Source organism: Panthera onca, chromosome D1 (genome assembly GCF_046562875.1).
Source record: "Panthera onca isolate mPanOnc1 chromosome D1, mPanOnc1 haplotype 2, whole genome shotgun sequence".
Classification (NCBI taxonomy): Eukaryota; Metazoa; Chordata; class Mammalia; order Carnivora; family Felidae; genus Panthera; species Panthera onca.
Genome location: NC_138348.1, coordinates 1,553,777 through 1,577,024, shown reverse-complemented (window position 1 = coordinate 1,577,024; position 23,248 = coordinate 1,553,777). Strand labels below are relative to the sequence as shown.

Genomic DNA, 23,248 nt, shown 5'->3' with positions numbered 1-23,248 from the left:
GGAGGTGAGGGGCAAAACTGTAATTTCAGTTGGCATTTGAGCAGGTGCCGTGCTCAGTGGTGGAGACCCTCTCCCGCTTCTAGGGGCTGTTAATATGCACACTCTAAAAGTGCCCTTCATCGTCTCTCCAGCCTCAGCCTCGTCCCCCACCTCCTCCTCCCCATCAACCCGGCTGGAGGGTCTGGGCACCACAGCCAGAGCACCCCCTGCTTTGGCGGCGACTGCTAATATTGGCCCGACCAGCGGATCATCAGCCGGGCAGTTTCAGCAGAGAGCTTTGGGCACCAGTGACTCCCCTGTCCTCTTCATCCACCGCCCGGGAGCTTCGGGGACTACGCAGCGACTAGAGTACAGGTGACCGGGCTTCCCTCCCTATTGCTGCAGCCTCTCAGTGTGAGAGAAAAGCTGTATTCTAAGTGTTGAGGCACGGGTGGGCTGGGGGCTTGAGGCAGCTAAAAGTATCCCCGTTTCGCAGGAGGGACACACCTCTGCTGCAGGAGGAAGGGTGAGGGCAAGCTTCCTAAGAACAGCCTCAACTTTGGAGGGTACAAGAAAGACAAGTGGGGAGGGGGCTTTTCTATAGGTCCCACAGAGTCACAGAGGCTTTTGCAAGGAAAATAGGTTTTCCTTCACTAATCTGCCAGGCCAAGTGGGAGGGGCAGGAGTGGAGGGTAGGGCTGCCCTTCCCAGCAGGAGTGAACAGCTGTTTTTGCAAATGTAAAGGGCATGGCTTTTCTGTGTGAGAAATTTGTTCTTGCTGCACCACCACCGCCCCCACCCCCCTAACCCCCCCCCACCCCCCGCCTCCCAGTCCCAACCAGAGACAAACAGGACACTGTGCAGAGGGCCGGGGGCCCAAGATTTTGGAGCAGTTTTTTTATACCATTTTAAAAGCAAAGCACCCCCCTTCTCCCCACTCCCTACACCTCCTGACCATAACCAAAGAACCCCACTAAGTATTTGGAAAGGGGAGTGAGAAGGAGGAGGATGAAGGGCAATGCAGCTTGTACCCACGGCAGGATTAAAAGAGTAAAGCTTCTCTCTCCCTGTTGGCGGGCCCAGTTCTCCTGTTGCCTCTCTTGCCCACAGAACTGAGTGATGGGGCAAGGGCAGTTTCCCGGGGGAGTGCACGATTCTGTCCCCTCCATGTGGGGTCCCAGACTCCTCCATACACCCAGTGTGGTGTTTGTGGGGACAGATCTCATTTCCCCAGGGAAGCTCAGTGTCCCACTGTATCTCTCCAACCATCCAGGGGCTTTCTGAATATAGAGCTGTGCCCTTTGTTTTGTTCCTGAACCCCTCCTTGCTTCCACCCAAGGTGGGAATGTTGGAGGTGGGGGGGGGTCATATTGTGTATTGTGATCCCCCAAGGCATGCCTTTCGTGTGCAACCCCACCCCATGCCCAGGCACAAGTCCACACCAGCCAGGAAGGGGCAGGCCACCCAACAGAAGGGTCTCCTGCCTCTGTGGGCAAGCAACCTTTTCAGGCTTGGCTGCTGGGAAGTCCAGCTTTAGGTGAACTGTGGGCCTCTTCCTCCTTCCCTTGTACTTTGAAAGAGGGGGAGCTAGGCAGCCATAAGGACAGGAAAGGAAGCTACTACCCAAAACCCTGGCAAGGTTACTTTCAGGCCTCCTCACTGCCAGGGGAGGAGGAGGGGACGGGGCTCCGGCTGGCAGAGGACTTGTCTTAAAAGTGTTCATCTCAGGAACACCTTTGTGTTTCCCCTAGGGGCCGAAGAGTCACTGCTGAGCTCCTTGAGGAGGAGGTGGATCCCAAGACCCAGGGCCCGGCATCTCACCCAGCTGAGCCCCCAGCCCAGGCTGCCCCCCAGCTGGAGCCACAGCCCGAGTCACAGCCAGCCAGAGCTGCTGGAGAACCCAGCCCAGAGGTGAGCTGCTGCGGCCTGTGGCCCAGGTGGTCCCCTCGCGCTCAGAACTGAGGCCTGTGGCCAGCCCCAGCCCCACAGAGGTGAGTGTCTTCAGACCCCCAGGGCTGTGCAGAAGAGTCCACGGGTTCAGCCCTCCAAGTGTCAGAGTCTGTGCCAGGGCCTTGTTTCCTTCAGTTCATGGAGCGCCTCTCCCTTCAGGCCCAGGGAAGCTGGGGTGTATTCAGAGTCACACCACAGGCATCTGTGAGTCAGGGGGTCTGCTCCTGGTGCCTGCCTGTCCCTTGGTGGCTCAGGTGTGGGTGCAGCAAGCCCCTTGCCATCTGGGCTCCACAGCCGTCCTTGGAAGGGAGCTCCTGGAAGAAGAAGGGCAAGGGAGGTGGACAGGGCAGTCCATGGGAGCGGGGTGGGGGGGGGGGGCAGACAAGGTGGGGACAGAATTGGAGGAAGGGGAAAGAAAACAGGGAGGGGAAGAGGGAAAACTCATCAGTTGTGAATCAGGAGACCCCAGGAAGCCTGGGCTCAGCTGGGACACATGAGACCCAGGTCCTCCCTGCCCCGGGCTGCGGGACCTCACACGAGTGGCTTGACCTCTCTGGGTCCCTATTTGTCAAAGTGGGTGGAGGTCGCAGACCTCCTGACTGCTCAGTTGTGAGAAGAAAGGGAGGTAGTGGCCCAAGGACAGCAGGGGCACTGCAGTGAGGCGGAGGGCCTTAGAGCACCGGTGTCAGGATTCCATTGTGTTCAGCCGGAGGGGCTTCCTGTGTGTGTGTTCGAGTGGGGGTTGGTGGGGGGGGACTAGAAAGCCCTGGGGCCAGAGTGCCTGGGACACTTCTGGAGCAAGCTCCGTGGTGGTGGCCACAGCGGTTCACGGTTCACTGACAAGGTACTGGGGTGGGGGCACACGCTGAGCTGCCCTGGAGGGGTGCTCTGCGCCAGGGTCTTGGGGAGCTTTGGAAGTGGGGGTGGGGCAGGTGATTGTTCTTGCGCTGGACCCACAAGTCACAGAGGCCACCCTTCAGAGCTGGAAGGGAGGGACCCAGCAGGTGACCCCCTTCTAGGCCGGTTTACCCATCAGAGAGAGGCCAAGAACATTCTTTTAAAGGGGTCTTTATTCCAGACGCTACATAAAACAGTACAATAGCGGCCTTGCCTGGGTCCTTCCCCAGTGTGCCAGTGCTCAGCCCCCTCCCCTGCGCCCCCCACCCGACCCCTACCTACTTTTAGGCTTTTGGTTTATTGATCTGTGGCCTGTGGTGTCTTGTGCCCTGGGTAGCTCGTGTTGTCGGGTCCTGGTGGTTCCGGGTGGACCCGCTGGGTCCCTGGTCCCTCACTTCCAGCTGGGGCTGTGCTGGCTGCGTCCCTCCCGGAGCTCAGAGCAGGGCCTGGGCCTCGGCGGCCTGCGGCGGGTGCCCTGCGGTGGGGAGGGAGGGAGGGGTGCTCAGGGGACCCTCAGAGAATGGAGCAGGGTTTGTAGATTGCTGGGCTCGACCCAGGGAGCAGGAGCGGCCAGCCTGGAGCCAGAGCTGTGGGAGGGAGCCGGGGAAGGAGAAAGGCTGCCTGCTGGGAGCAGGGGAGCAGGGGAGCAGGGGAGCCAGGGAGCCAGGAGGCGGGAGGGAGCGAGCGCAGCCCAGCCGCAGGCCTGGCGTGTAGAGGCCAGGATCAGTGGGTGAGTCCCAATCGTGGGGGATGATGATTCTCCGTGGAGCATGGGTTTGCGATCTGCAGGGGAGGCTTGTGCTGCCCTGGTGCTGGAGCAGGGCAGTGGGGGGTGGGGGTGGGTGGGGTAGGGCTGAAGTTCCGCCAGCCAAGCTCTGGGCAAAAGGGACCCCAGCCCCACAGCAGCCTGAGCTGCAGCTCCCTTCCTACCGTGGAGGGCCGGAAGTCGGGGAGAGCCTGACGCTGGTCCTGGCCAGGGGCGGCCAGTGCCTTTTTTGAGCCCTAGGGTGACCCGGATCTGCCCCCTTCAAGCCTGCCCCTCTAGCCACACTTTTGACTAAATAAGGCGAGGGTTCAGCAGGCAGCCCCGCGGGGGGAGGGAGAACATGTGCGCTCCCCCCTTGCCCTGATGGCTCAGTCTGGCACCCCAAAGTGGCCTCAGCCGTCCTACCTCCAAGGTCCAGGCAGCAGCTGAAGGGCACGTCTCCGAACTTCTCCAAGCTTCTCCTGGCTTCTCCAGGGCCGGCGCCTGTGTGGGCAGAAAGCAGGGGAGGGACCCACTGATCAGCCGCTGGCGTGATTGCCCCCCAGGCACCCCAACCAGGGGGAAAGCCCACACTTTGAAAAGGGGCTGTCACCTCAGCACACGACGCCCCCCACTCCCAGCCCCTGGGGAAGCAGGCCTGGAGGAAAGGTGGAGAACCCAGAGCAGAGCCAACGGGGGGGGGGGGGGGGCTAAATTCGTCCATAAGCAGAGGCCCTCCAAAGGATCCAAAATCTGTGCTGGGCTCCCAGGGACCCCGTTCCTCACCCCCCCCAATTTCACAGGTCTTTACGCAGTGGGGAGTGACTTCAAGGCACCTGAAGCTCCCTTCTCACCCTCCGTCCCCAGGCACACCCGCCCAGGCCAGAAAGCCAGGGACACGGGAGGCTGTGAACGAAGGCTGGCGGAGAGGGGAGGGGGCGGTGATGGGTGGGGGGAGACAGGCCAGATGTTCTTGGAATGGGACACGGGGTGATTGATGTGGACTGGAATTTGAAGGGGGAACATTCCCCACGTGCCTGGGGCTCTGGGTGGAAAATGGACTGTTTTTCATGGGGGGGGGGGGTGTCCCTGTCCTGCCAAACTAATGTGGAGGACTGCCTCAGCCCTGACTGGGTCCCCACACCTGTCCAGTGGCGTTAACCCCTGCCCTCCCACAATGTCAGGCTTTGAGCTGCTCCCCTCTAACTGGGGTCCTTCTGTGGGGTGACTTTGGGTACAAGCGATGCTGTCCCAGCCCCAGGATCCCCACCATTCCTCTGTCCCCAGCAATGCCTTTTTCCTCGCAGCTCCTTACCCCTCAGGTGCCCCCCAGGGTCGCTGCCCCCCACCCTCAAGATCGCCCAATTCCCAGGGGGTGGCCGTGTTCCTGCCGCCAGCGCCCTGCGCCTGCGTCGGGTTCAGTACTGGCTTTTAAGCAATTGACTTTCCCGGCAGGGAGAGAGAGACTTCGCGTGAAAATGCTCTTTGAGAAAACGAAAGGACACCCCTGGCACCCTGGCCACCGTGCGGTCCTGCCCCGTCCCTCCTCCCCATGCTGGCTCTTCTCTTGTTCCTCATTCCCTCCCCTCTTTCCAGTTACCCAAGCGAATGGGCTTCGCCGTCGTCTGGGGACCGGGAAAGGCGGGAGCGGCGCTCGCGGAGCGCCCCGGCGCGCGGGGGGTGGCCGTCTGGGGTGCTCCAGGGCCCCCAAGCCGAGCCGGGGACGAGCCTGCCCGCGGCGGCGGCCCGGCCGCGGCTTCGCCTAGGCTCGCAGCGCGGGAGCGCGTGGGGCGCGGCGGCGACGGGGAGCGCGGGGCCGTCCTCGGAGGCGGCCGGGCAGGGAGCCCGGGGCCCCGGGAGCGCCGGGGAGCCGCGCCCGGGTTCCTCCCTTCCTCCCGACGCCCGCTCCGCAGGGCCGCTGCCGCAGGCGCGCTCACCGCGCCAGAAGGCAGAAGAGGGAGAAGCAACGCTCCTTCCGGGGCGCGCGCCCCGGGGGGCCCGGCGCTACCTGCCCGCGCCCGCGCCCCCCGGGGAGGGCGCCCCTGCTCCGCGCGCGAGCCCCCAGACGCGGGGGAGCGCCGGCGGCGCGCCGCCTGCCCGGCACCCGGGGCTCCGCCGCTGCGAGGCAGCCCTCCACCTCCGGGGTCCCCAGTCACCGAGCGACTTCCCTGCTCCCACCAAACGCGGGCATTATTATTTTTTTTCCCCCTGGGATCCTCCAGATTTCAGGCTTGCTCCCAGGCCCTCCGAATGCATCCAGCATTTCCCCAGGTCCCAAGAATTTTCTTGGACATCAATTTCCGGGGACCTGGAAACAGGAGCCCCGGCTGCGTTCCCCCAGATTCACCTAGTGGCCTGGATCCCCAAACTCACTGGGCATTTTCTCCCAGGCTCTTAACAGTTTTGTACACCCTGCTCCCATCCTACCGATCCGCACACCGCCAATGCGGATCCCCCCAAATTTAAACGTTACCCCCAGGTCCTGTGGTCATGCTGACCCATTTGCCTGGCTCCCCAGAAGGTGGACAGTGTTTTTCTGGCACTTAGGCATCGTCTCCAAAACAAGTGAAGCCCTTCCCCTGTGTCTCCATAATTTTGCACGTGAAATTCGGGGTCTCCCAAGCATTCTGTCCCTGCTCTGCTCCCCGACACTGAAGCCCTGTTCTCCCGGTTCACCACAGTTTGGGATCTTATCCGCCGCGTTCCACAAATTTACTGGCACCAGCCTGGGTTCCCTAAATTTTACACAAAGACTCCCAGGTTCCCCCAACACCACGAGCAATCTTCCCAGAACCCTCAGAGTTTGAACGTGGCTTCCCTATTCTTTCACTAACATGTAGGCATTACACCCAAAGGACACCAAGCCCTATTCTGAACCACAGACAGTCTGCTCTTTTCTCGTGCCTTCCACAAAGTTCAGAGGTTGATTTCTGATCCCCAGAACTCATTGACCAATTTTGTGTGTGTGTTGGGGGGTGCCATGAAAGATGTGGGAGCGTTTGTTTACAGGGCTCTCCAAGCTCCCTGGCCACTAATCAGGTCCCTTACAGTTTAGACACTGTCACCCAGACCCCGAAAGCACACTGAGCAATTACCCGAGATGTGCTTCTTGGTGACTGTGGTTTACGCAGGTTCCCCTGGGTCCCACCGCGCACAAAACAGACGCTCGCACAAAGCCCCTGTCTCCTTATACCGGGCTCTGTTGGGTGTTCCCAGGAACCAAATATTCTGAATATTTTCTCCGCATCATAAGATTTTGAGTATTAAAAAAAAAATTCCCTGTATCCCACTGGCTCACTGACAAAAGTCCAGATTTTCTAAAATTCAGACAGTGGTCTCAAATCCCAGGATGACACGGGACCCTTTTCCTGTTCCCTTATATTTGGACATGCTGGGCTCTCCTCTCAAATATTACTTATTGCCTTCCAGGCCCGTCAACACAGGCCCTAAAATTCCTTGGGCCCCAAAGCATCTTGGGCACCCACAAAGTCACCCAAAATGTAAGCAATGTTTCCTGGGTCTCTCACACACTGAAAACTCCTCATAGGTCACCAGTTTTGGACATTGATTTTCTAGGCCTCATGACCTACGAACTCTTAATCTTTTCCCTTAAAGCTTAGATATTGATCCCCAATTTTCCTGAGGACTCTGAGTAACTTCCCTGGATCCCCAGATTCAAAAATTAGTTTTCTGGGGCCTCCAAATTGAGACATGTCTCCCAGCCCTCCAAAATAAATTGGGACTTTCCCCACACTTCCACAAAACAACTGAGCCTTCTTTGGACACTGATTTTTGAGTCCCCTGAATTTACAACCCTTGCCCCAGGTCCCCGTAAATTTAGGCAGCTTCCCATGGGCTCCCCAAAATGAAAATGTCCAGGGATCAAAAAATATCCTAGAAATCCCAGGTCTTATGGGCCTGTGTCCTACAAGCTTCCTGGCTACTAACCAGGGTCCCTGAAATTTAGATCTCTGCCTCCATTGGACAATTCCCATGGATCCCCAAAACTTGGGCCATTGTAGACAGTGCCCAAGAAAACAGCATATTTTTTCCCTGTTCATCAGAAATAAACTAATTGAAATCAAATAGAAAATTAAAATATAAAGGGACATGGAATTTCTGCATTTCCCAGGTGTACTGATCACACCCCAGTTTCCCCCATTTAGACAGTATTTCTCGAGTCCCTACAGGATAGTGAGAATTCTCCTCAAAGCCACAATTATGGAGTTCCCCTCCTTGGCCTCGCAGGCATCCAGGCCACTAACCTGCATTCGTCAACTGTGGAAGCAATTCTGTATTTCCCGTCACCACACTGAGACTTTGCGTAGCCCCCCCAAAGTGTGTTCAGTGTTTCACTTCCCCCAATTTTAGATAACGTGCCTCTTAGGTCCCCCCTGCGTTTCGCGTTGAGAATTTTCCCAGAGTCACCCCAAAACCTACCTCCCACAAATTAGCCTAGGGTTCCCCCTAAGCTTGCTGACTAAGATGCTAGGGCCCCCACATGTTTGACTCTGATTTCTTGGCCCCCCGCGAGCCCTGAGCAACTTCCCCTGATCCACTAGACTTGGACCCTGTATCTGGAGTCTCAAATTTAGTCATTGATTACAGCTCCCCACATCAAGGGAGCCTCCCTCGGGTCTCCTACGTCGGGGTACTGGGGCCTTCGGCCGCAAACCACACGGAGCTCTGACTTGCCTTCCGATATCTGGGCATTGTTCCCGGCCCGCCCGCAGCCCCTCGGCAGCTTTCTCAGCCCCGCTCGCGGCGGGGCACGAGTTTCAGGCCTCTCTTCGTCTCCTACGAAAGCCCCCAAGCTGCTCGGATTTGGGAGATTTCTCTCTGCGTTCCCCCAACACACTTGGCCCTGCAGCGTATCCGCCAGGACGTGGGCAGTGCTTCTCCCGCGTCCAGGAAAACGACTGGGCATTGCCCCCAGTTTCCCCCAAATTTGGGCATTGTCCCCGGGTCTTCCAAAGGACTGGGCGTTGCCCCCGGACATTGGGGACTGCCCCCGGGGTCTCGCTCACCTTCAGCAGCGTCCACCGCCGCCTCAGAGCGCTCGTTTTGCTGCCTCAGCTCCTTCTGCGCCCGCGGACGCAGCCTCCAGCCTCCAGCCTTGCGGTGAGCTCCCCGCCGCCTCCGCGGCCCCGGCCCGGCTCCCCTCCCGCCCCGCCACTGTCCCGCCGGGGCCGCCGCTCGCCGGGCGGGCGCAGGAGTCCGCTGAGGGCTTGCGGCTCGGCGGCCGCGCTTGCTGCTGGGGCCGCGCGCCCCGAAACCCGCGCCGCTTTCGTTTGCTTTTTGCAAAGCTCACGATCGTGGGGGGAAGGGGCCGTGGCGGCCCCCAGTTGGGGAGGGCCTGGCGCTGGGTCGCAGGGACGCCGTGGAGAGGCGCACCCCGCTCTGGCGGCGCGGCGCCTCCAAGTCCGCCAGGCAGGGGACTCGGGGAGGCGCGCGCGGAGCGCGGGCGAAGTGATTGATGGCGGAGCGAGGGGGCGAGCCGGCGCGGGCTTCCGCCGGCGGCGGCCCCTTCCCCTCGGAGAGGCGCGGGTGGCCGGGGGCGCCGAGGGGCGGGCGGGACGCCGGGGCTTGTGCGTGGTTTTGACTTGGTAAAAATCACGACTTCTTACGTCGTCCAAACTCTCCAGGAGATGGTTTCCCCAGACCCCCAAATTATCGTGGTGGCCCCCGGGGCCGAACCCGAGTCTACGCAAGTCCAACGCAGTGAGGACGGGGGAACCATTCTCCGGATATTTTGGGTGGGCCCCAAAGGCGAGCTGCTTAGACGAACCCCGGTGAGCTCGGTCATGCAGGTAGGATTGGAGCGCCGCTTCCCGCCCTGCTCCTCCGTCCCCGGCCAGGCGCGGCCTCGGTCGGCCCCATCGGCCGGCGCTCCCCGGGAACCGCACCTGGCGGCCGCCGCAGCTGCACCCCGGCTCCCGCGCGGCACCGGGGGGCGCTCAGGTTCTGGCTGCTGCGACTCCAGGAGCCGCGCCTGCTCGGGCAGGTGGCGGCCGCGCGCCATGCCCAAGCCCCGGGCTTCCTCCCTCCCCTGCAGCTCCCCGCGGGACTCGGGGACCCCCCGACCGGGCGCCGCCAAACCACCTGCGTCCTCCTCACTCTGGACCGCGCGCGCCCGCCGCGTAGCCCCCGGCCGCCGCTAGGGCCCGGGACACCGCCCACCCTTCTCGCTTCGCGCCCCCCGCGTGCGCGAACCTAGAGACCCCTAGGAATCTAGAGATCCCGGGAACTCGAGCGTCCCCCCTCCCCCCCGCCCTTCCCCCCCCTCCCCCCCACCGACACACACTTCAGAACGCGAGACTCGGGACTCGGGATTTCTTTCGCATTCTGCCGCTCCCCGCCCCCAGCCCAATCTGGCCCCGAGCACCCCACAGCACCCCCCCCCCTACCGTCGCCCCCGGGCCGGGGGCCCCCAGCCCGCGGCCCACCCACCACCCCCCCCACCCCACCCCCAGCTCGACTTGCGGGGGCGGTCCCGGGGGGCGGGGCCAGCGCCCCTCGGGCGCCCATTGGCGCGGGCGCGGGGCCAGCGGGGCCCGAGCGGGCGCCGCGCCGCGGGGTGGCGCGGCTATAAGAGCCGGGCGTTGGCGCCCGCAGTTCGCCTGCTCTCCGGCGGAGCTGCGTGAGGCCAGGCCGGCCCCCGGCCCCCCCCTTCCGGCCGCCCCCGCCTCCTGGCCCACGCCCGCCCGCGCTCGGCCCGCCAGCGCCTCCACCCGGCCGGCGGCCCCGCGTCTTCGCCGCCCGCCGACACGCTGCTGACTCCCGCCTCGGGCGCCGTCGGCGGGGCCGCGCTCCGCCGGGCCTGCGGATCCCCGCCGCCTCCTCTTCCATCTACCTCAACGCCCGCCCCCGCTTCGCCCGAGGAGGCGGTCCCCCCCGCAGGCAGTCCGGCTCGCAGGCCGCCGGCGTTGTCACCCCCCCGCGCTGTCCCCCAGCCCTCCCCGGCGCGCGGCCGGCCGCTCCCCCCTCCTCGCCGCGTCCCGAGCGGCTCGGCGCAGCCACCGCCACCGCCACCCCACCCCCGGGCCCGGGCTCGCGACGGCCGAGGGCTCCGTCGGCCCAATCCGAGCTGGGCGCCCGCGGCCCGGGCGCCCTTCCACTCCGCCCCCCTCCGCACCTTCCCCGGCCCTCGACGTCGCGCCCTGCCCCGGCTTCTCTGTGCTCCCCGGCCCCCTCTCCGGCCTCTGGCCCCGGCGCCCGCTCTCCGCTCTCCCGCAGCCTGCCCTTCGCTCCCTCCCGTCCCCCCCGGCTCCTTGCCTCCGACTCCCTCCCCCTCCACGCCCGCCCTCTCGCCTCGCCGTCCCGAAGCGGATTAATTATACGCTTTCTGTTTCTCTCCGCGCTGTTCTCCCCCGCTGCGAGCCTGCCCGCCTCTCGCTGTCCTCTCTCCCTCTCTCGCCCTCTCTTCGGCCCCCCCCCTTTCACGTTCTCTCTGTGTCTCTCACTATCTCTGTCCCCCTCTATCCTTGATACAACAGCTGACCTCATTTCCCGATACCCTTTCCCCCCCTAAAAGTACAACATCTGGCCCGCCCCAGCCCGCGGACAGCCCGCCCTCCCCAGACGATCGGACGAGTCCCCCCCCCCCCAAAAAAAAGCCATCCCCCCGTTCTGCCCCGTCGCACATTCGGCCCCCGCGACTCGGCCAGAGCGGCGCTGGCACAGGAGTGTCCGGCAGGAGGGCCAGCGCCCGCTGCTCGGTTTGCGATACGCAGCAGGGAGGTGGGCCGCAGCTGTGCCGGCTTCCAGGTAAGCGGCGTGCGGGCCGGCCGGGAGGGGACGGGGGGCCCCGGCGGGCCCCGGGCGGGGGTGGGGGGGAGGGGAGGAGGCCGCGGGGCCGGCTCCCGGTGGCGAAGCCCGCGCTCTCCCCAGCGCCGCGGAGGAGGGGCGGGGGTGGGGGTGGGGGGGCTGGCTGGGGGCTTCGGGAAGTGCCCAGGGAGGTGCGAGCTGTCTGCAGAGGCGACTTCCTGGTCGGCTTGTGGGTGCAGCGGGGTGTTGCTGAAAGCCTGCGATTTGTGCCGTGCGGGGGCGGGCCGTGTCCCCCAGGGTGCCGGGTAACGAGGAGGGGCGCGAGCCTCAGAAACCCACCCTGGTATGTTGACGCCGTGCCAGCAAGACTGAAGGAGGAAAACGGGGTGGGCGGGGCCAGGATGGAACAGGGGGCGAGTTGGCAAAAGGCTCACACCCGGCGCCACATGTGCAGTTGACCCCCCCTCCCCACGCGCGGGTGCACCCCCCCCCCCCACACACACACAGCCCCCTCCCTGTCCCTGTCCCCAACGTTTCCACCGGGGAATCTGGGGAGAGGGGCCGGTGGGAGGCTCCGAAGGGCAGGAGTGTACAGCCTGGAGAGGGTAACTGCCCCTGCCCAGTGGGGTAGATGGAACTTTCCATGCAAGGGGGTGTAGAGCAGCCCCCCTGCCTCCCCTTCCCCCCACTGCCTGGCGCCTAGAGGGGCTGGGGGTGCAGGAGGAGCCCCCCACCCCCACCCCCACCCCGGGGTACTTTGCTGAGGGGTGGTCCGGAGCAAGTTGTTGGGGGTGCAGGAGAGAAGGGACTGGCTGGGGAGAGGGAGGGGGCGGGAGCAAAGGGGGCGGGGGGAGTGGTCAGCAGGGAGAGGGGTGGGGGGTAGGGTGGAGCCGGGGCTGGGAGGAGCCGGCTCAGACATAAAAGCCAAAGCACTGACCAGCCTGCAAACTGGACATTAGCTTCTCCTGTGAGGCAGTCCTTCCAGCCTCCTCCTCCTCCTCCTCCAGCCCCAGCGAGCCTCCTGTCCAGCTGCAGGTAACCGGGGCTGTTGAGCGAGGACCCCCGCTGCCCTCTCGCTCCGGCCTGCCCTGCCCTGCCCGCCCCGCTGACGGGGGCCTCGGGCCTCAGCCCCTCAGCCCCTCCTCTCCGCCTCTGCCCTCCTCGCCCCTGGCCTCCCTCCTCCCCGCCACCGCTGGCTCACCTGGCCCAGAGGGCACGCCTCTCACCCAGCCTCTGCTCTCCGCTGGTGCCGGCCGGGACCCCTCACTGGAGTGGCTGGCTTGCAGAGGGTGCAGCTGTGGCTCGCTCTCGGAAGGCGCCCGGTCACTAGCTGGCCAGATTGTTCTTAGAATTTGGAAGGGGGCAGCGGCGGGGGGCAGCTTGGGAGACTGGCTGGGGCCCGGTCCAAGGCGGGAGGAGGTGAGGGGGGGCGCACTTCACACCCTCCTGTGGAGCTGGCCTCTGCTCTTTAGCCGAGTTGAAGCGGGACTGTGCTCCCTTCTTGGTTGCCTCCTCTCCTGCACGATTTATGGCACCAGAAATTCCCTGGGCCTAGCGTGCAGCGGCCTCGCTCCAGGCTGGGAAGGGGCATGCTGCGTGGTGGCCCCCCCCCCCCCCGCCCCGTCCCCCGCCCCCCGCCCCGGGCCCACCGGGTGTGGAGCCTGGGAGGGGCACATCCGGGCAGGCTGCCCAGCCCCCGGCTTGGGTAGCCTCAGGGTGCCAGTGGGCTCGGAGGCACTGGGCCGTGACTGTCGCCCCAGAAGGGGCTTATACCTGGGCCTGTGGAGGGCTTCCAGGGGCTACCTGCCTGTGGTTGGGAGGGGGGGGGGGGTGCTTCCACTTTCTGGAGGGGGCAGGGGCAGCTTGCTGGGTCTAAAAGAGAACCTGAGGCCCCCTCCCAAGCCCTCCCAAGCCTTAAGGGGCCTGGCTAACCCTGGCCCCGGGGCCTTGCAGCCACACAGCCCGTGCAGGGGGTGTGTCCCGAGACGTGCTTCTGGGTCCTGACTGGGCCCCAAGGACCTGGTGTCCAGCCTCCAGCTGCCCTGACTTGTTCTCTCCAGCTCCCTGGGTGGGGTTTGGTACCTCAGTGGGGAGAGGGTCTGATGAACCCACAGGGACCTTGAGGTGCCTGGCCCTGGAGGGTGGGTGTGATGCCAGGCCCGGAGAGGAGGCCTTTGGCCTTTTTGTGTGTTTTGGGGTGCCCAGGGCAGGCTGGGGTGGGGGACTGGGCGATTCAGGAGAATGAGGCCCCTGGAAGTGTGGCTGGCACTGCACAGTAACCACTGGATCCTCGACCTGAGCTTTGCTCAGTCCCCGGGGTGGGGGGGGGTGGGGGGGTGGGGGGTGGCTGGGAGGGTGGAAGAGGCTGTGGGGGAGGGGGAAGGGGTGGGATTGGCACGGCAGGACCCCTGCTGCTTGGGGGGGGCAGGTCCTCTGGGATGCACACAGCTCTGCGGTGGGGCGGGGCCGTCTGCCATCTTGGCTGATGCGGGGAGGCCCTCGGAGTGGCCACTGCCCTGCGCTGGTCCCGCCCCCCCATGACTTCATAGGACAGAGGCCAGGTTCAGTGTCCAGCCCTGTCCCCTGCGGCTCTGGGGTGTGGCTGAGCCCCTGCGGTGGTGACGGCGGGGGCGATCATCCCCTCGTGAAACTTGGTGCCCATCAAAGACGTGCTTCACACACATCCGCTCAAACCTGGGGCGACTGCGCACCCCGCCTGGGCAGGAGAGCACGCGTTCTTTCTGGCCATTAGAGCGGCCACGTTTAGGACATGGCGATCTAAAGCCGGAACCGAACTTGGAGTCAGGAGGCGGCCGGGCTGGTGTCTCCCAGAGGCCCCGGCCTGGCGGGGCGGCGGGAGTGGCCTCCAGCCCTGGACTTGGCTCATGGCCTCCTGTCTCCGCCCCTAGATGCCGATGGGGGTCCCAATGGGGAAGTCGATGCTGGTGTTGCTCACCTTCTTGGCCTTGGCCTCGTGCTGCTTTGCTGCTTACCGCCCCAGTGAGACCCTGTGCGGCGGGGAGCTGGTGGACACCCTCCAGTTTGTCTGTGGGGACCGCGGCTTTTACTTCAGTAAGTAGCCCAGTGCGCGTTGGGGCGGGGGTGGGGGGGGCGCACCCAGCAGGTGCTCTCTAAATGCTGGAGTCCTCCCTCCCGTCTCCCAGACGCCCGTGGACACCTCCTGGGATACCTGGTGTGGGTGGCCAGGCAGAGGGAAGCTACTGAGACTCCATGAGCACAGTTGGGACCCTGGAGTCCGCATTTATTGGGCACCTGCAGTGAGCATGGGTGGTGCCCACACCCCTGACCTTCCTGTGACACCATGAAAAGTAGAACGCTCTCCTCCCAGGCAGGGTGGGATCTAGGTGGGGGCCAGGCCGTAGCAGGTGCGGGTGGGGGGCAGGGTGGGCTGGAGGCAGACCCCAGTCCTGGCAGGGAGGCGGACTTTCCCTCACTGCTTCTTCCTGACCTGCTCTTGGGCGGGCTGTGGGCACAAAAGTTTCCCACACATCTGGGGGGGGAGGGGTGCGTCTGACATGTAGATGGTGGGCAGGTATTTGTGGATTACCTGATTTAGCGTTTGGTAGAACAGATCGGAGACCCCTAGAAACCAAAGCGTGTGTTGCATGCCCCATGGGCTGGGGGGGGTGCCGAGCTCCCCCCACCCCAGGCTTGCAGGAGAGGAGATGAGGCCCTGCCTACAAGACATTGGGGGGCGGGGTGGGGCATCCGCCTGAGGGGTGGGCCTCAGCGTGGGCTTTGGCTGTTTCTTGGGCTTCTCTCTTTCCATGTCCATCCTGGGGCTGGGTTTTCCCCTAGAGCGCTGCTTTTCCTTGCCCCGGGCCCTGGGTGGGGCCCCCAGTTGGAGGTGACCTCTTCCTCAGGGGTGTGGGCCATTGCCCTCCCCTCCCAGAAAGCTGGGCCTCAGGGGAGCATTTATCTGGATAGTGGGAGGGACTGCAGAGCAGACCCAGGCTGACCCTGAAGGTGGGGAGCGCGAGCTCCCTGCTGCGGGCTCAGCCACCTCTGTTCCCAACAGGAGCCCAGACGTGGGTGGGGGCGGGGGAGGTGAGATGGTGAGGACCCTGGTGGTCGCACCTGGCCCTGCTGCTCCCCGAGCAGCATCCCCCTCTGCAGCCTCTACTTATCCAGCGGCGAAACGGGCCGCACACACGCCAGCCTTGGTCTCTCCAAGCTTCTCTTTGAAAAGCACCCCTGCTTCTCCACGCTTTGGAAGCCCAGTCCACCCTGGCCTTGCCTGTGCCCCCCCACCCCACCCTCGCACCTGCCTCCTTTTGGGGGCAGGAAGTGGCGCTGCGTAGGGTCTGGTGCCCAGGGAGTGAGGCCCCTGCAAGGAGGGCTGGGCCGAGCCCCCACCCAGTGGGACCTCCTCCCCACTGGCGCCCGTCCTCCCCCCCCCTCCCCCTCCCCCTCCAAGGCGAGGGCCGGACTTTTCCTTGCAGCTGACCTTGGAGCCCAAGCAGCGGAGGGGCGGGGACGACGGGAGGAAAGGGGGGCGTGGTTTCATGCAGGTCCTCACTCCTCCCCTCCCGTCTTCCCCTTCTTCTCCCATGCCTGCCTCGGAGTCTCGAGGGCTACGGGCCACCCAGGGTCCTGCTCTGTTCAGGGAGGACACTTGCGTCCCAGCGTGGCCTTCAGGACGGGACCCTGCGCCCCGAATCGTGGGGGGGCGGCTGGGCCCCTGACGGGCTCACGCCTGCGCACTTTCCCCACCTCCCTGGGCAGTGGACCCTGGAGGCCGTGCCCACCGTCCGTGCGAGGAGGGAGGCACCGCGAGGCCAGGGGGCTGGCGCCCTGCCTCCCCGGGGCCGGCGCCCCCTTGCCCGGCTGCGGTGCACTTGGTGCTCAAGGGCGGCTCTCGTTCCCCCTGTGGGACTTCCAGGCAGGCCGGCGAGCCGCGTGAACCGCCGCAGCAGCCGTGGCATCGTGGAAGAGTGTTGCTTCCGCAGCTGTGACCTGGCCCTTCTGGAGACCTACTGCGCCGCCCCCGCCAAGTCCGAGAGGGACGTGTCGACCCCTCCGACCGTGCTTCCGGTAGGCACGGGGCCGCTGCTGGGGGGTGGTGGTGGGGACCCTGCTCTCCTGCCCTCCCTCTGGGGGGACCGGGGCTCAGCCAGCTCCTGGGCTCGCGGGTCCCCCACGCCAAGGACCCCGGTCCAGAGCCGGCCGTCCAGCCGTTCCCCGTGGGCAGGCGAGCCCCCTCCCCGCGTGGGGCCGCTGAGGGGTCCACGGGGGAGGGCAGGGTGGCTGGGGGCAGGAGCCAGGGAGCAGGGGCCCCCTTGACTGGTCCTCCCCGCCCCCCCCCCCCCCCAGGACAACTTCCCCAGATACCCCGTGGGCAAGTTCTTCCAATATGACAGCTGGAAGCAATCGGCCCAGCGCCTGCGCAGGGGCCTGCCTGCCCTCCTGCGCGCCCGCCGGGGTCGCATGCTCGCCAAGGAGCTCGAGGCGTTCAGAGAGGCCAAGCGTCACCGTCCCCTGATCGCCCTGCCCACCCACGACCCCGCCGCCCACGGGGACGCCTCTCCGGAGGCGTCCGCCAATCGGAAGTGAGCCAAACTGTCGTAATTCTGCAGAATGGCACCGTCCACCTGGTGCCCTCCTCCTGACCGGGGGCCGTGTTCCATCGGGTCCCGCCTCCGACATCTCCCGGTACCATTTTCCCTCCGCGGGCTCCCCCACCCCCAGCCCCCGTGCCCCAACCTCCCCATGTCAGGCTCTTCTCTCCTTGGCCTTCTCCATCCGGCCAAGGGGAATGGTAGTAACACCTCTGAAACTATACAAACTCAATTGGCGTTAAGCATCCCCCCAAATCACCCCCAAATCACACGACAAAATACTAAATTATGAACCCCTGAATGACACACACGCATGCACATCAGTCCCCTTAAAACTAATTGGCTTTTTAGAAACACCAGAACAGTAATTTGGCTTAAAAAAAAACCCAAAACAACTAAAAATATCAATTGGCTAAAAAAATACTAAAACCAAATTGACTTAAAAACGATTGGCATAATGAAAGAATCAGGCACCCCCCTTCCCTCTCTTCCCCAGGGACCTCGAGTCAGATTGGCCACGGCTCGGGCCCCTGACCGACCAGGAGAGAGGAAGGGACCCCAGATCTGCAGGCAGGCACGTCCTTGCTCTACAGCCAGCTCTGGCCCTCCACAGGGAGAATTGGCCATCCTCCGACAGCACAGCCCCTTCGCTCTGTTTTCCATCCTCGAAAATCACCATGGAGCTGGTTGGGGGTTCCCAGTAAGACCGAAGGAGGGGAGAACAGAACATGAAAACCAAAATTTGTGAAAATAAGCTTTAATTGGCCCAAACCCCCATGCACCCTAAAGTCAATCCTCCCCAAACCCACACACCCCAAATTCTCACATCTCAGTCCCCGCTCCAAAAACCAGGCATCCCTGCAGACACCCCCCTACATGCACCCACACTCACACATGCACAGCCCTCACACACTCATGTACATGCACACATACACACACACACTCGTGCACACACAGCCCCTCACGCACACACACCCTCACATGCACACACGCACACAGATGAGTGAACCCAGCACGGTGCAGGTCGGACCACGTTCTGCCTTGGCCCCTTCTCTAAGCCGTTTGGTGATGAGGTTTTCATGGGCTGCTCTCCCCTCTGGACCCCTGGGATGCACTCCTGGGGTGGGAGAGGGTGTGTCCCAGGCCCAGGTGGGCGACCCCTCTGTCTGAGATGACGGAGGCGCCTTTGCCCACGACCCCCGTGGTGTGAGCCCCGAAGCCCCCGGGCCCCACCGGCATCCGTGCCCCCTACCACCGTGTGGCGCAAAGCACGGGTTTGGTGGGACTGGAGGTGGCTGTAGCTGAACGAGACGTGCCTTACAAAGTAGCCTGACCCCCTCGGTGTGCTCCGGTGAGAAAGATCTGGGGACCCCCCAGCACACCTAGGGACCATCTTTGCGGGTCCTCTGGGGGCCTCTCAGAAATGGGGGCTCCCAGGAGGCCGGCGAGGATGGTGGGGAGTGTGGGAAGTCTGGCGGTTGGAGGGGCGGGTGGGGGGCAGTGGGGGCTGGGTGGGGGGACGCTCTGGAGCAGGAAGTGGTCCTGCGGGGTTCGGAGTAGCGGAGTCAGGAGTGACGAGGAGATTTGCAGAATTACCGATTGAATTAGGAGCCCAAATTGACGCCAACTGGTCTGTTACCCCCCTTTAATTGGTTTCTCCTGGGGCTTTTTTCCTTTTTTTTTTTTTTTTTTGACCCCTCCTTAGCTTTTTACGCGCTCACACACCAAATTAATCTTACTCCCCGTCCCACGTAACAGGGGGGCAGTGACCAAGCAACGACGCACGAAGCCACCACCACCACCTCTGCGGCTGAGCCGCACGTCCTGCTCCCCGCCATTTAGCGCCCCGATTCGGTTTTTGTTTTAATCTGTCCCTGTCGCTTGGGTTGAGTGGAGAGAGTGGGCCTCCGTGGGGCGCTGGCCACTGCGCCCCGCGGAGAAGCCGGAGGGGAAGGGAGCGGGCCGCTGCCCGGCCTGGCCTCTGGGGACGGTGGCTGGTCCCCTGAGGTCCTGAGGGGTGGAGGAGGGGCGGGGAGGTGTCTCCTCGGTGTCAGGAAGGTGCTCGGAGGCCACCAGGAAGAGGGGGCCCCTGGCTGGCTCAGGCCGGCTGGGGGGGAAGGGGTTGCAGGTGTGTGAGTCGAGGGGCTCCATCAGGCTGGAGCAGGTGGCCGCCTTCCTTGCACTTGGGGAGCCCTCCCCCCACCCCTCGGTGACACCTTGCCCACCTCCTCAGCGCCCTGTCTTGTCCCCAGGAGGCTCCGAGCTCTGCAGGGCATCCTAGGGGCCAGGCAGGGTGAGGTCGGGGAGCTGGGGAGGTCAGGAGGGTGCAGGCCCCGCAGAGCAGGAGAGCAGGCGGAAAGGTCCATCAGCCGGGGTCGCTTGGGCCCCGAGGCCTGCGGGTCTGGTGATACCGAAGCAGCCACCACCTCGGTGCCTAGGGCTGTGGCAGGGACCCGGGCGGCTGGGAGGCTTACCTCACCCCCGCTTCTGCCCCCAGTGCAGCCCCCCTGCACGACAGCCCGACTAGCATTCTAGAGGCCCGAGGCTTCTGGGCCCTGGCGACGGGGCTGGCACGACCCTGGGGGCGGTCCGTGCCAGTCCGCTCGAGGCACAGAGGGCCCTTTGGCAGGCGTCCGGGGACTGGGCCATTCGGACCATTGGATAGAAACCCAAAGAGCCAAATTGTCGTAACTGGGACCCAGATTGGCCTGAGATCCAAAAAGACGCGGAGGCACCCTAAATTGTCTGCCTGTCCTGCCGGACGCCCAGCCCACCCAGTGTTACATTCTGCCTCCTTTGGGATGGGTGCTCCGGGACGTCTGCCAACGCTCCTCTGTGTCCCCCTGTGAGCAGCTCTCCGAGGGTCCTCAGCCATCCTGACCCGGGCCCCCCTCTGACCTCCTGAGCCCCTGCTTGTGGCTGTCCATCTTTTCTCCCCCCCTCAACTGTCTTCAGCAGGACCCCCTCTTGGGTCCCCCCCTGTGCCATCACCTGAAGACCCCCACGTGCCCAGCACCGAATGTCATCTCGCCCACTGCCCTGGTCCATCTGGCAGTGGCTGGTGCGGGCCTCCACTTGCCCCCTTTAACATGCTGATATTTCTGGCAAAACTCATTGCTTGGGTTTTGTCTTTAACGTTTACTGCTTGCAATCCCAATAAAGCATTCAAATTTATCTTGTTCTGAGTTCTCTGTTCTTTCACCGGCGCACGGGGTCCGGGGGTGGGGAGGGGCAGGGAGGGAGGCCCCTGGGGGTGCGGGCGCCCCTCTGCTCCCTCACGGCACAAACGGCAGGTCGGGGTGGCCTGAAAGCCTGTGCGCTTTCGGTGGGGACCAGGGCCATCTGCGTGTCCCATGGCCTGGGACAATCTCAGGAGCCCAGTCCTCGAAGATGGGGTGCCCCTGCTGCAAAAAGGGGCTCTGAGGGGAGGGTTTCTAGGAGCCACTGAGGAGAAGGGAAGTGTCTTCAGTGCCAACCCCAGGGGCCTCTTCCAGCCTGGGGGTGGGTGCTGGGGGCCCACTGGGTTCCAAAAAGTTCTGGAAACTAGCTGTTGCCGGAGATGGGGTTTCATGTCACCTGCCCGGCCAGCTGCACGCACACGGGCAGGCTCACGCTCTCCCTGAGACAGAGGCCACAGCAGGAGCTCCTCCTCAGACCTGCACCATGTCCCCGATTGCCCTGGCCACTGACCTGTAGGGTCCCTGGGCTGGAGAGAAGGTGGCAGAGCTGACATCTGTGATGCTCGAGGCCTCAGCTGGTCGCCTCCCTGCCCGCCCCCCAAGCCCTGGGTCCAGAGGTGCGCCATTGTGGGCAGTGGGGCCAGGAAGCATTCCGCCGGCAGACCCGGGGCTCTCGGGCCTGTCTGGGTGGGGGGGAAGGCCTCCCGCCCTGAACCCCACCCTTCTTCCCGTCTCTGGTGTTTCCTGGCCTGGTGCTGGGCCGTGACAGGCTCAAAGCCAGTCCTCCAAGGTCTCGAGTGGCATCCACACAGGCGGCTGTGGTGCCCACGCTCACTGAGAGCTCCAAGCAGGGGGACCCGGGGGCCGCCTGGAGGAGGCAGGACCGGCCTCCAAGGATGAGGAAAAGAGCAAGTTGGATGGGGACACCGGGCCCACCTTGGGGGCTGACGGAGGTGAGGCTGGGGGACCAGGTGAGCAGAGGGCCCAGGGCCCAGCAGTACAGGCACACCCTGCAGTGAACTGCCCTGCCCAGTTCCGCCCACTCCCGAGACCAGGTCAGAGCCCGGCTCCCACCCGCCCCCGAAGATTCACTTCGACGCTGCCCGGTTCCCCTTCTGGGGCCCTCGGGGCGCTGGCTCAGGGTCTCTCCTCCTCCCAGCTCTGGCAGCCCGCGCCCTCTCCAGCTGCCCCCCCATTGCCGCCACACCCCAGGCCCTGCCTTGCTGCCTCCTGTCCCTCACTGCAGCCCAGCTCACCTGCACCCCTCCCTGCACTGGCTTTCCCCGAGACCCCCGTGACCTCCCCTGAGCTCCCGGCAGCTCTCCTGGGTTAGCCCGGACCCCGCTCCACCGCCAGGGCTGATGCTGCCCCCACCCCAATCTGCTTGGCCCGCCGAGCCCCAGGCGTTCTGGGCTGCCCAGTTCTGCTTCTCTCCCCTCCCTCTGCTCTGTCAACTCTCCGCTCATCCCCGGGGCCTCGTTCATTCATTCATTCGTTCACACACGAGGATGAGCACTCCCGTTTGCAGGGCTCCCCGAGGCTCAGGGTCATGGAGAGAGACGTTGGGGTCTCATGGAGAAAGTTATTTTGGAGTGCAGGCCTGGAGGAGGTGGGGAGCATGGGGTTCTTCTGGAAGAAGGGGTGGAGAGGGGCCTGGGGAGTCCGGGGTTAGGGACGGAGGCCAGGCTGCAGCAGGAAGAGGGGTCAGTGTGAGAGATGAGGTCAGGGCCAGAGCCAGGGCACCACAGGCCATCGTCACCCATTCAGCAAACGTTTACGGATTCCTACAGTGGTGCGCTGAATGCTGCTCCCCCCAAAAGACCACGTGTCTACATCCTGAGCCCTGGAGCCCGTGAATGCGACCTTATTTGGAGAGAGGGTCTTTGCAGGTGTCAGCGGAGGATGAGCTCCTCCGGGACTCAGGGTGAACCTCAGTCCAACCACAGGTGTCCGTGGGAGAAGAGAGGGGCACACAGGCGGCGAGGGCGGCCCCGGGAGCCTGGGAGCTGGGGGGTCTCGGCCCTGGGACACTGACCGGAGAAGCTGACTTGGGACTCTGGCCTCCAGAATCGGGAGAGAGCAGATTCTGTCCTTCGAGCTGCCCGGTTTGTGGTCACTTAGGAAAATCACATGAGAAGTCACCTGCCCGACCGGGTCCCTGTCCCAAGTGCTGAGGACGCTGCGGTGAGCGGAGTGGCGGCCGGGCCCATCCCAGAGGCGCCCCCAGCCCGCGGCCCCGGCGCCCCAGGCCGTGCCCGAGCGCCTCCCTGCAGACGGCTGGCGCTCAGCTCCGCTCCCCACCTCCGTGGAGCCCAGGTGGCCTTTTACAACACGAGACCGGGCCCACGGAGGCCAACAGATCCCCGTGACGGCCCCTGCATCCGGGCGAACTCACCGGCGTGTTCCCGCCTCGGGGCCCTGGCACACGCTCCCTGCGGACACCTGCCCGGTCACTCTTCTCACACTAAGCTCTGTGGCATCGCGCCCACCCGGGGAAGCCTGTCCTCAGCGCTCTCTCACGAGGGCCATCCTTGCTTACGTGTCCCCCAACTGCACCCCGGATGCAGAGGGTGACGCCGGGCCCCGGCCCTCAGGGTCGGAAGGAGGGGTGCCGTTTGCTAAGCTGGACACACGGACTTCCTTTCTGGGCTGCCGACACCCACTCGGGTCTCCGTCTGGCGTTCTCCCCGAGCTGCAAAATGGCTCCTGCCGGGGCCTGTTCAGCTCCCTCCATGTCCTGCGGCCCCCTGACCCCGTGCGCTCGTGGCCACCGCTCACCCAGTCCGGGGTCCCCTGCCCTCCTCCTGACCCCGTATCCAGTCGGTGGACAAGGCCCACAGCTCCACCAGCCTCTGGACACCACTGCCGTCCAGCTCTAGTGTCCTGTGTGGCCACTCTCCCCTTAGGACCCCGCGTGGCTCCCGTGGGCCACTGGGTAGAGTGCAAACCCCAGGCCAAGCTTCAGTTCCTCAGCCCCAGAGTGAACCTCCCACCCCCTCCCGGGCTTCTCCTGTACACGTGCTAGCTGCTCTCTCCTGGGCCCTCTGGTATCTGCTCTTACCCTGGTAACCACACCCCTACAGCACACCCTCCGTTGCTCGGTGCAGCCCCCCCACCTCCACCGCCCCAGATGAGCAGGGAGGCAGGTGCAC

The 23,248-nt window shown here is 64.3% G+C and overlaps 1 protein-coding gene and 1 long non-coding RNA gene across 2 annotated transcripts; one reads left to right on the top strand and one right to left on the bottom strand.

The window, feature by feature from the left end:
• Positions 1-877: 877 nt before the first annotated feature.
• LOC145712453 (uncharacterized) lies at positions 878-8,704 on the bottom strand. Its single transcript, XR_014135275.1, has 4 exons — positions 8,599-8,704; positions 3,998-4,075; positions 3,109-3,301; positions 878-2,243 (listed from the first exon to the last, which is right to left on the bottom strand). It is a non-coding gene; the product is annotated as an uncharacterized LOC145712453 (long non-coding RNA).
• Positions 8,705-9,216: 512 nt separating this feature from the next.
• Positions 9,217-20,091, top strand: IGF2 (insulin like growth factor 2). Its single transcript, XM_060607580.3, has 4 exons — positions 9,217-9,381; positions 14,248-14,410; positions 16,242-16,393; positions 16,673-20,091. Exons 1-4 carry the CDS (start codon positions 9,220-9,222, stop codon positions 16,910-16,912), a joined length of 717 nt encoding a protein of 238 aa, XP_060463563.1. The 5' UTR covers positions 9,217-9,219; the 3' UTR covers positions 16,913-20,091.
• The last annotated feature ends 3,157 nt before the right edge of the window (positions 20,092-23,248 follow it).